At 35.9% G+C, this 12,459-nt stretch overlaps 1 protein-coding gene across 5 annotated transcripts in view; it reads right to left on the bottom strand.

Annotated features, from left to right (window-relative positions):
* Positions 1–12,459, bottom strand: part of APLP2 (amyloid beta precursor like protein 2) — a 91,210-nt gene that overhangs the window by 21,757 nt on the left and 56,994 nt on the right. For all 5 annotated transcript variants that reach the window (XM_078147101.1, XM_078147102.1, XM_020963793.2 and 2 more), the window contains exon 4: positions 364–476. In XM_078147101.1, coding sequence (XP_078003227.1) covers positions 364–476 — 113 coding nt within the window. The remainder of the gene's footprint in view (positions 1–363; positions 477–12,459) is intronic.

Consider the following 12,459-nt stretch of genomic DNA (forward strand, 5'->3'; position numbering starts at 1 on the left):
TTTTTTTCCCACGTTAGCAAAACAGGAACATGAAAACAAGATTCCCATTGTTACCTACACAAATACTTTAACATACTTCCTGTTAGTGGCTATCACTTGTCAGTCAGCTAAGGTGCATTTATTAAGGACCTAATATTTGCCAGGCACTGGACAGTCATCACTGAACTTCAACAACCTATCAATCACAGGTCTGGTATATGATCAGCACGCACATGCCCACCAACCAAATGGCTGACAAAGTTTATTAATTTTTCACTCTAGATTTTGTATTAGAATATTCATATCATGACAAAATAATAATAACTCAAGTACAAAATAAGAACTTAAGTACTCATATTTCCCATTTCCATTGTCTTTTTTTACCTCTTTTGTTACAGCATGCCAGTGCTGGTGATACTCGCACACATCTGTTTTTTCTTTATGGAAAAACTGACACCTCTCTGGGACCAGCAGAACATCACTCACAAACTCACCAACTGAAAAAAGAAAAAGGATTATCAGAGGCAAATTTGCTCTTCAAATTTGTTGATGAAAACAATCTATCAAGCAAGCACAAATACTCAAGGCTATTATAGGATTAATGACACTTCTATTACTAATTCACTTAAAAATTACTTTACACTCCACAGCCACTCCAAAATAAACTGATTTCAAGTGACTTTGCTAGTCTAGCAAAATTTAGGTCTTAACGAACCTCTCACACCAAATGCCATGATAAGCTCAAAGTGGATATAGGAACCAAATATAAAAGGCCACATCATAAACTAATTAGAGGAGCAAGAAAGAAGATACTTTTGGTTACTAGGAATAGAGAAATTTCTTGGATGAAGAAGGGAGAAAAAGGATCCAAGTAGACAAAATGGACAATTTTGATTACAGGAAAACTAACAGCCTTTCACAAACAAGATTATTACAGCTAGAATCAAAAAGAAAATGGTGAGATAGAGGGACAAAAACTTTGCAACAATTAACTCTGATAAAAGACTAGCTCAAGATTTATTTAGGGAACTGGCCTATTCCATAATAAATGGTACAAAAGATATAAACAGGTACTTCTCAAAAGGCATCAAAAAACATATGAAAAGTACCCCAAATTATTAAGTAAGAAAAATGCAAATTACAACTACTATGAGGTTCTACCTCACATCCATCGGACTGCCAAAGATGACCAAAAAAAAGAAAATGACAAATGCTGGAGGGGATGTAGGAGGAAAGGCACACATTTGGTACTCCTAGTAGAGTTGTGAACTAATTAGGTCATTCCGAAGTAAAGTCCAGAACTACACTCAAAAAATCCAGTGAATTGTGAATACCCTTTGATCTAGCAATACCACCAACCAGTAGGCGTGTACTGCAGGAAATACCAAGGAAAAAGGAAAAGGACAGACATATACAAAAAATATTCATGATAGTACTTTTTTTCCTAGTTGACAAGTGCCTAAAGCTGTGCCTGTCAACTGGGGAATAACTGAACAAATCTTTTCACATGAATGTATTAGTATTTTGTTGTATCATAAAAATGCCAAGGAATGGATTAGAGAAACCTGGGAAAACCAGGGTAAGTAATACAGGGTAGGACAGATCAGAACAACATACATAATTAGCACCAACACTGTAAATAAAAACAAACTGAAAATAATTAAGAACTTGAGGAAGAGGACAGTAATAGTGACACCAAAAGAAGAAATACTGTATAGTCCATGAAGTATTTCTTTTTAATGCACAGAAGAGAAGTAGGTTCAAAGGGAAACAAACAGCAGGAACTAATATGCCAAATTTAGTATTACTCTAAAAACCCCAAGTTGTAAGTAATGAGATAATGAGACAATTTCATCAACATACTCTTTCTGTTCTTTCTATGTAGAAAAACATTCATGTTTGTCAAGTTCAGAACAAGAAGAAACAAAAACCTTGCAACATTAATGAAGTACTTTTATTATGTGCTAACAAATAGCTCCTGTATAAACAACAAGAAGGGATGGAGGAGTGGAAAAGTGCCTTACAAAAAAAGGACAAAAGTAACTCCAGTCCAACTGGTTGTTAGATCTAAGATCACAGCCCAGTTTGTCAATCATTTTCAAAGTCTGTGCCCACCAACTTTAATTTTATAGTTTTGGTTTTGAACATGGATAGGGATTCAAGATAGGATATGTGAATTTAATGACAGAGAACTACTGGGAGGAGGAAATTCCTTTACTAATGCGTAAGACTATATTCTCTGCAAAACAGAATCTTTTTGAGTATGGCAAAAACTAGGCATAGATCAAATTCTCACACCATATACCAAAAAAAAGTCACAATGGGTTCATGATTTAGATATAAAGGCTGATACCATAAGTAAACTGAGAGAGCAAGGAATAGTTTACCTATCATATTTATGGAGAACAGAAGAATTCATGACCAAACAGGAGATAGAGAACATTACAAAAAAGCAAAATGGATAACTCTGATTACATTAAATTAAAAAGTTTTTGCACAAACAAAACCAATGCAACTAAAACTAGAAGGAAGGTAGAAAACTAGGAAAGAATTTTTACAACCAGTCTCTCTGATAAAGGCCTCATTTCTAAAGTATATAGAGAAATAAGTCAAATTTGTAAGAATACAAGTTATTCCCCAATTGATAAATGGTCAAAGGATATGAACAGACAGTTCTCAGATCAAGAAATTAAAGCCATCTATAGTCATATGAAAAAATGCTCTAAATAGTTATTGATTAGAGAAATGCAAATCAAAACAACTCTGAGGTATCACATCACACCTATCAGATTGGCTAACATGACAAAACAGGAAAATGATAAATGTTGGAGAAGATGTGGGAAAATTGGAACACTAATGCATTGTTGGTGGAGCTGTGAAATGATTCAACCATTTTGGAGAGCAATTTGGAACCATGCCCAAAGGGCTATAAAAATGTGCAGACCCTTTGACCCAACAATACCACTTCTAGGGCTATATTCCAGAGAGATCATACAAATGGGAAAAGGACCCACATGTACAAAAATATTTATAGCAGCTCTTTTTGTGGTGGCAAAGAATTGGAAATTGAGAGGATGCCCATCAATTGGGGAATGGCTGAACAAGTTGCGGTATATGAATGTAATGGAATACTATTGTGCTATAAGAAATGATGAACAGGCTGACTTCAGAAAATCCTGGAAAGACTTGCATGGATTGATGCTGAGTGAAATGAGCAGAACCAGGAGAATGTTGTACGCAATAATAGCCACGTTGCGCGATGACTAATACTGATAGACTTAACCCTTCTCAACAATACAAGGATCTAAGATATCTCCAAAGGACTCATGATGGAAAATGCTATCCGCATCCAAAGAAAGAACTATAGGGTTTGAATGCAGATCAAATCATAGTATTTGCTACTTTTTTTCTTCTGTTGATTTCTGTTTCCTCTTTCTGGTGGTTCCTCCTACTGGTTCTAATTCTTTCTTACAACATCACTAATGTGAAAATATGTTTAATAGGAATGTATATGTATAGCCTATATCAGATTGTGTGCTGTCTCGGGGAGAGTAGTGGAGAGAAAGGGGGAGAAAAATTGTAAACTCAAAAGCACATGGAAGTGATTGTTGATAAATCAAAATAAATTAATTAAAAAAAAAAGAAAGAAAAAACAGAATCTTTTTGTTTTTATTTTTACTGATTACTCCCCACACCTCCATTCAACAAGAATATATTCCCTTAACCTCCCACCTACACCTTGGGGAAAAAAAAACCACCACAACATAGTGCTTGTAACAAATATGCATCTCATGATGAACAGGTCATGTTATCATGCTTCCTCATAAGTCCTCTGGAATTGTGGATCATCACTGCAACAACCAGAGTTCTTATACATTTCAAAATTGTTTATCTATATAATATTGTGGATCAAAGTGGAAAAGTTGGGAAAAAAATGACAAATGCTGGAGGGGCTATGGGAAAACAGGTTTTTTAATGCACTCTTGGATGGAGATGTGAATTGGTCCAGTCATTCTAGAATGCAATTTAGAACTATACCCTTAAAACTATTAAACTGTATATACCCTTTGACTCTGTAATAACTGCTACTAGGTCTATACTGCAAAGAGATCAAAGAGAGAAAGAATTCAAATTTACAAATGTATTTACAGTAGCTCTTTTTAGCAAAAAACAAAAACAAAAAAAGTGTAAAATGAGGGGATGCTCATTAAGTGAGAACAGCTGAACAAGTTATGGTATATGAAAGTGATGTAATACTACTGTACTATAAGAAATGATAAGATATGGGGCAGCTAAGTGACACAGTAGATAGAGCTCTAGCCTTGGAGACAGGAAGACCTGAGTTCAAATCCGGCCTCAGACACTTCAGAAACTTACTAGCTGTGTGACCCTGGGCAAGTCACTTAACTCCTACTGCCTCACCGAAAAAAAAAAGAAAAAGACAAAGAAATAAGGGGGAGGTAGCTTCAGAAGAATCTTTACCACTGCAACTAATGCAAAGTGAACTAAGCAGAAGCAAAACAATTCACACAGCAACAAGAAAATTATAGAGATGGGCAGCTTTGAAAGGCATAGCATCTCTGAGCAACACAATAACCAACCACAATTACAAAGGATTCATATGACAAAACATGTTATCCATCTGCAGATAAAGAGCTCGTGGAGTCAAAGTGCTGACTGAAACAAAATTTGGGAGGGGGCATAGTTAATGTGGTTAATTTTTTTCCCCCCGCACATAGCACATATATACAGGTATATAAATTGTTGTTATGGTTCTGTTCACCTGACTCTAAATTCATACAACCCCTCCAACGTTTCCTCAAAACTATCTATGAAAGTTTCATCATTTCTTTTCTTTTCTTTTTTTTTTAATTTTGTTTTTTTGTTTTTGGGCAATTGGGGTTAAGTGACTTGCCCAGGGTCACACAGCTAGTAAGTGTCAAGTGTTTGGTCTGAGGCTATATTTGAACTCAGGCCCTCCTGACTTCAGAGCCTGTGCTCTATCCACTGCGCCACCTCGCTGCCCCAAGTTTCATCATTTCTTATGGCACAATAATATTCCATTATAAATATATACCAGTTTGTTTAGCCACTCCCCTGTTGATGGGCAGTCCCTTCATTTGTTATTTTTAGCAAACCAAAACACTTCTGAACATATGGATCCTCTTACTTTTTTTGGTCCCTTTGAGTTATATGCCTACCAATGGGAATGCTTCGTCACAGAATATGAACATTTTAACAGCTTCTTCCAAATGGCTTTGCAGAAATGCCTGACCAATTCACAGCTCCAGCACAGCGTTAGTATGCCTAACTTACCATAGCCCTTTTAAACGTTTGTATTATCTGATGGGTGTGGAGCAGAACTTAGAGTTGCTTTAATTTGCATTCCTCTGAGTGATTTGGAACATTTTTTCATATAATCATAGACAGTTTGGATTTCTTCCCTTGAAAACTGCCTGTTCACATACATTGGCCCTTTTTTGATTGGGGACTGGCTCTTATTCTTATACATTTGAATCAGTTCTCATTTATCTCAAGGATACATAATCTTGGATATTAGATTTTTAAGAGGCCAGTGGGTGGTACGGTGGGCTGGATTTGTGTGGATCAAAGGAGATAATTTTTGTAAAATTCTTACCACAAATGGTAACTGGAAAAAGTAGGCATTACATATGTAAATTGCTTATCACTCTCCTCCCTTATCAAGAAAATTTGCTACAATGATTTTTCCCAGATAAATTTTTTCTTTCTAATCTTAAATGTACTGCTTTTGTTCATACAAAAATTTCATGATTTTATGTAATCAAAACTGTCCATTTTATGAACACTTCCCCTATCCACAGATCTGAAAGGTAAATTATTACTCAAATTAAATTTCTTTATGATTTTTCATTTTCACAGAATAGTACAAGATATAGGTCCAGCCAGGATTCCATTCTATTATCTCTCTCCATAAGCTTTTCTATTTCCTTGGAAGGCACTACAATCCTTCCATTCTCCTTTCTTCTTAATTTCCTCCCCTCCTAATCTCGTAACTCCACAGTAAAACTGAAGCTGCCTCCTTCAAAGTTACCAATAATCTTTTTGTTCACCAAATCTGATGGTCTTTTTTTCTCTATTTTTTTTTAAATTTTTATTTTTTGGCTAGGCAATGGGGTTAAGTGACTTGCCCAGGATCACACAACTAGTAAGTGTTATGTGTCTGAGTCCAGATTTGAACTCAGGTCCTCCTGAATCCAGGGCTGGTGCTCTATCCACTGTGCCACCTAGCTGCCCCCCCTTTTTTTTTCTCAATATTAAAAATTCTTTCTGCTACATTTTATGTCATTGATCATGTTTTCCTCCTGGATGCTCTTTTTCTTTTCCTGACTTTCTTCAACCCTGTCTGACAATTTTGTCCCATCTCCCTAGCTGATAATTATCTACACAACATGGCCCCTAAGAAAGAGCCCCAAAGTTCTCTATTCTTTGTCCCCATCTCTCTGTGCACTCTCACTTAGCAACTATATCAGCTCCCATGGATTTAATTTTCTTCTCTATGCAAAGGATTCTCAGATCTATATATCCAGTCTTAATCCCTTTAGTAGCTCGCCTGAAGTCCAGTTCGAGACCCTCAACAGCCTGTTGTACATTTCATTTTATTTTATTTCCTTCATTCATTCAGGTCTAGGCAATGGGGTTAAGTGAGTAGCCCAGGGTCACACAGCTAGTGATTTTTTTGTATGTCTGAGGCCGCATTTGAACTCAGGTCCTCCTGACTGCAGGGCCAGTGCTCTATCCACTGCACCACCTCGCTGCCCTGTACTGTACATTTTAAACTGGATGTTCTCTATACAACCCAACCTTTTTCTCTTTCTGTTAAGGGTGCCACCATCCACTCTATCACCCAAGTTTTCAACATTGGCATTTATCAAACCCTGTAATTCCTACAACTCCACATCTGTCTCTTTCTCCCTCTAATGATACAAAGAAGTTCAGGCTCTCATTCCGAAACTATTGCCCCAAATTGGTCTCCTTGCCACAAGTCACTAGCCTACCCCCAGTGATCCTCCAAAGAGCTACCAATGTGATTTTCCTAAAATGAGGGTCCAAAGATGTCACTTCCTTACTCAAGAAACTCCAGTTAAGATTCCCCTAAGCCCATGTACTCTAGGATCAATTTTTTTTATCCTTACCTAATTTTTAAATTTTTCTGATTTTTGCATGGGTTTTACACCATACACAATTATTAGTATAGCTATACAAGTGTATAATTAATAAATAAATGCATTTGTTTATAAATAGATGCATGGGTGAATATGCAATTTTTTTAAACTGATAGGTGTATGTAATCAAAAAAGACTGGCAACCACTAAAAAACTAAGCAGTCTTCTCGAGGATCTCATGTGACCAGTCTGTGTCAGAGACAGGATTTAAACCTGGGTCTTCCTGACTGTGAGGCCAGCTCTGAAATCATTAAGCTGTGACATTTCTCATGCATAATACTGTAAAAATTAAATATTCACTCTACACCAACTGTAAGCTTAAATACAATCAACTTATAATGACTTACTGGATCAATTACAGCTGATTTGTGCAAGCTAAGAGAAGTTTAGATGACGTATTTAGAAAAACTTTGAAAATTTACTCAAAAAAATCCATTTCCACAATCAATCTTAATTCTGTACAGGACTCAAGTTTTCAAATTTCTGATTATCTTTGTTGAATGCTTACTCAGACCATTCTATGAAAAAAAGGTTAAGATTCATCAGACAGAAGAGTTCTGTTTTAAGGTTTGTGAAAGGTTTTATGTGATGGGATGAATTTAGAACTTAGTAAGCCACAAAGTTTATATAAAAGCTGGCAACATAATCCTGGTTCTACCTGGCAAAAAGACAACAGTTATGATATAAACAGTGAAAAATTACAGGATAAAAGCTGTAAAAGACTCAATAACTCAAAGTACAATATAAAGCTAACACTATTTCTTTGCATTTCATCAGCCTAAAAAAGTGAACCACATGAAAATACGGCATGAATGTCATTAGTATTTTAATTTATACTAGAAACATAATTACAGCTTATATCCAGTTCTCACTTCTCTGTTGTTTGTATTGTCCACCTCTTTGATGCACAGTAGTGGTTAGCAAGAATCTGGAGCTCTTCTCTTTATCCGGGTGCGAAAAGTTTTTTCAATGACAAAAGACTGTCTCCCACTTCCAATACTTCCGACTTCTATTCTGCTACTAAAGCCCAAGAAGGTGAAAATGGAGAAGTCTTGTTCTCGGCTGTCCCATTTTAAAAGTATTCAGTTTCCTAAAGATTAGTCCAACTCCCAAAAGGAATGAAAGAGTTTCTCTTTCCTGGGAATATGCACTGGGGGCAGTTTTGAAACAGCCTGCATTTGAGAACAAATTCTCACCAAAAAATACTTATTTTCTACAAAATCAACTGGGCCTTAAGCTTCCAGTTTTCTATAGTATCACATTTTTAAATGGCTCAATAAAATCCAGTTAAGAATGAAATCTTTAATTTATAGATCAGCTGTCCTAAAGACACGAAATTATACTTGTTAAAAATTGGTATTTCATTGCTTCTAGGATCAGTTTTAATGGGCTTTAAAATTAATCATCCCAAAGAACAGATGCAGCTGGGCTTTTATAAAAAAAACCCTACAAACCAATTCAAAATCATTTATTAGAAAATCACAAAGGTTTACATTACACATACATGCAAGCCTACTTTCCTAGCCAATAAATCAATGCTTTAGAAAGCATTTACCTTTTCAATAAACAAACCTTCACCTTTTCATATTTCTGACCCACTATCACCACTTCTATCACTCTATTATTTTTTACTAATATAATTCAACAGGAGATGACTACTGCAATTTGGGAAATGATAAAGGCTATTATCATGTGCTGAATTAAAACTTCTACCTGAAATATAGGAACTTAAAATGTGATTCCAAACCGTTTTACTGAAGAGTATTTAGCGTTCTTTCAGGTATACTGGAGAAAAAACTTCATGATTAGAGAAGAGAAAAAAAGATCTATCATATAACGCTTAGAGAGTTGAGCCATACCAGTTATCAATGTCCTTAAACAACTTTCAAGCTTGGTGATCAAGGCAATATTTCAAGAAATCTAAACCTAGCAAAATCAATACTTTAAAGCTGATGTAAACAATTTTTGGCACCCAAATTGACTGCTAGAGGCACTCTGCCTATCAAGCATAGCTTTTCTCCATCCTCATCTTCCTCGACCTTTTCCCCTCTATTCTTCTACCTATCTCTTTCCACTATCAATATCTTTAGGTTTTTCAGGAACAATCACAATCACTGCCAGTCCACTGAAAGGCTAGTCCAAAGAGTAGTTTGAACACCAAGGGTAAATTCATTTTGATCCAAAAACACTTTTATTGAAGACCAATTACACATAAAGCATTATACTAGGTACCAAGGAGAGGATATAAAAATGAATAAAGACTTTTTCATTGCCTTCAATGAGCTTATAATTCACAAATGAGATAGACAAGTGCAGAAATAAATAACAGAAGTTCAGAAATAATATAATAGTACAGTGTGAAATACTATTATACAAAGGTTCAAGTGAAAAAAGGATAGCGCAAAGATACAAAGGAATAGGAAAAACTGATCCCAATAGGCTTTGATGGCTCGTAACAGAGATAAACATTATCTCATTAGAAAAAGCAGTAGATCCCCAAAGAGATCAAACAAATGGGAAAAGGACCCATATGTACAAAAATATTTATAGCAGCTTTTTTTGTGGTGGCAAAGAATTGGAAATTGAGAGGATGCCCATCTATTGGGGAATGGCTGAGCAAATTGTGGTATATGAATGTAATGAAATACTATTGAGCTGTAAGAAATGATGAACAGGCTGACTTCAGAAAAACCTGGGAAGACTTATATGGTCTGATGCTGAGTGAAGTGAGCAGAACCAACAGGACTTTGTACACAATAACAGCCACGTTATGCAATGACTAAGACTGTTAAACTGAACCTTTCTCAGCATTATGAGGATCTAAGGCATTACCAGAGGCCTTGGGATGGAAAATGCTGTTCACATTCAAAGAAAGAACTATGGAAGTCAAATCGCTATCACTTTATTTTTACCTTCTGTTGAGTTTTGTTTCATCTTTCTGATGGTTCCTCGTATTGGTTTTAATTTTTACTTACAACTTCACTAATGTGAAAATATATTTAATGGGTATGTAAATGTAAAGTCTACATCAGATTGTGCGCCGTCTTGGGGAGGGTGGGGGGGAGGAAGGGGGAGAAAAATTTTCAACTCAAAAGCATATGGAAAAAATTAAAAAATTTAAATTAAAAAAAATTTTTTTTTAAAAAAAGGAAAAAGCAGTAGATCAATTCTATTAAATAATACTTTCTTATCTTTCTAAGTAATACAAATAAGGCTGGTAGTTAGAAGGCACTAATGTAAAGAACACAAGATTCTGAACTGTCATCAGTGCCTAGGCTGTACTGGTTGCTGTACTGAGCCTAGATGAGGAAACCTTTACCAACCAGTGTCAGCAGCAATCCTCCTTCATTCATGGGAACAAATAAATGATACCTCGTAGCACCCTAGGATTCCATGGAGAAATTTCAAAAACTTCACCAGGAAGATCTACTAAAGAAATCCCTCATAATTATTGGTTATTTGAAATCTCACAGTAATCATTATTCCCCTAGGTAAAATCACTCCACTAACATTTCTAATGCAGGATTCGGGAACAAATGTTGCTCTGAAGAAGAAACTCAAGGAAAGAAACAGTGGATAGATCATAGCATTTAGAGTTAGAAGTGACCCTAGAAATCATTAGTCCTCCTATCCCCCTCGTTTTCAGACGAGCAAAGAGAGGCCCAGAGAGGTAAATGAGAAATCTGAAAGGAATAAGCAGAGTAGACATAATGGGTAGGGGGGAAAATGGTATTCTTGCCATCATATTCTGGTTTGCTGACTCCATCCTCCATGCCTTGGATTAGAAGGGGATGGGCCAGCTAGAAAAGCACTTAGTATTCCCTCTTTTCTTTCTTAGTGTTATTCCTAGAGTTGCTGAAGATTTGTTGATTAGGAGCCTGAAACAACCAACCAGTCAGCAATACCACTCACTCTACCCTTTTCTCCAACCCAAGTTTTGGGGTCTTCAGTGATTGTGCCAATTATCGCATTACCTCTGAGCCAGTTCTAACTACTGACAGTATACAGGCCTAAAGAAATTAACCTGTCTAGTACTTTGTTTAGTGATCATAAAGCAAAATGATTAGAAGCATCTAATTCTAAAACACAAAGATGCCTTTTATACACTTTCTTGGACGTCACTATTTGACTCTATGACTGTTGCTTGAAAAATCTGTCATTTCTGAGACAGACCATAAACTATCTCTGACTTGGTAGGTGGTCTTGAATAAATGTTATTACCCCATATTTCATCAGGCAACCTGGCAATGAGCCCCTCTACCTTAACTAAAGCTGTTCTTTAGTTGATACTGCCTGGGTCCTTACTCCATGCCTTACCATCTTAACACGATCCACCAGAGCTTGCAGTCTGCTGGCATTAAGAACCATTAAGAACTCAGGGTCATCTCCAATGGATAAACTAATCAAACTCATGTTACAGCATTTGGCAAATGGACTGAGAAGGCAAAATGTTTTGCTGTATGCAAGTCTGCATTCAAATCTTTTCTCTTTTTAATTGGTAGTATATAGTTAGCAGTATTTCAAGGTAATCATCATGAACAAAAAATCATCTTGTTATGTTGTTTAAAGTAGGTACAAACGTCAAGACAAATATAATTCGTGGCGGTGTTAAAAATTATCTTTCTGCAGAATCATCAGAGACAACTACTCCTCCCCACCACCCAGCCAAAAAAGGACTTGTTGAAGCAAGATAGAAGTTTGTGCAAAACTGGAAAATGTTACTGGAGTAATAGCTATGGCCCATATATGTTTACACAAGATCGGCTTGTTAGTTGTAGCTCTCCTAAAACTCTGAAGGTGATGCTATTTAAAATGTTTGTAGGCAGAAATATGTGCTACGAACTAATGAAAACTCAGGTCTGTATCTTCTTCAAACTTCCCCTCTCCCTTTGCCATTCAATAAGCATTAAATAAAACAAACTGCTACTTATATTTGTTGAATCTCTCATCCCCTGATTATATAAAAAATAATTTTCAATACTCTAGTTTTCAAGATTAGGTTAATTCTCAAATCAGACTATAAACATGGTAAATGCAATGAAGTTATTTCAGAAGATGAGTGATTAGATGGTATACATCAACTGAACACTTAAAACTACAATCTTTTTTCTCTATAAACAAAATGTTATGGTCTTGTTAAAAAAAAAGTAGCTAATCAGTTTCACAAAGTCACAAATACCTTAACCTACAGCATTTCACATGGGGCAACACCCTCTATGGCAGATATATCTCCCTTTCCATTTAAAGAACATGTTAGGATGCTGACACATTAATC

Source organism: Phascolarctos cinereus, unplaced genomic scaffold, assembly GCF_003287225.1.
Source record: "Phascolarctos cinereus isolate Bilbo 61053 unplaced genomic scaffold, phaCin_HiC Scaffold_726;HRSCAF=1367, whole genome shotgun sequence".
Classification (NCBI taxonomy): Eukaryota; Metazoa; Chordata; class Mammalia; order Diprotodontia; family Phascolarctidae; genus Phascolarctos; species Phascolarctos cinereus.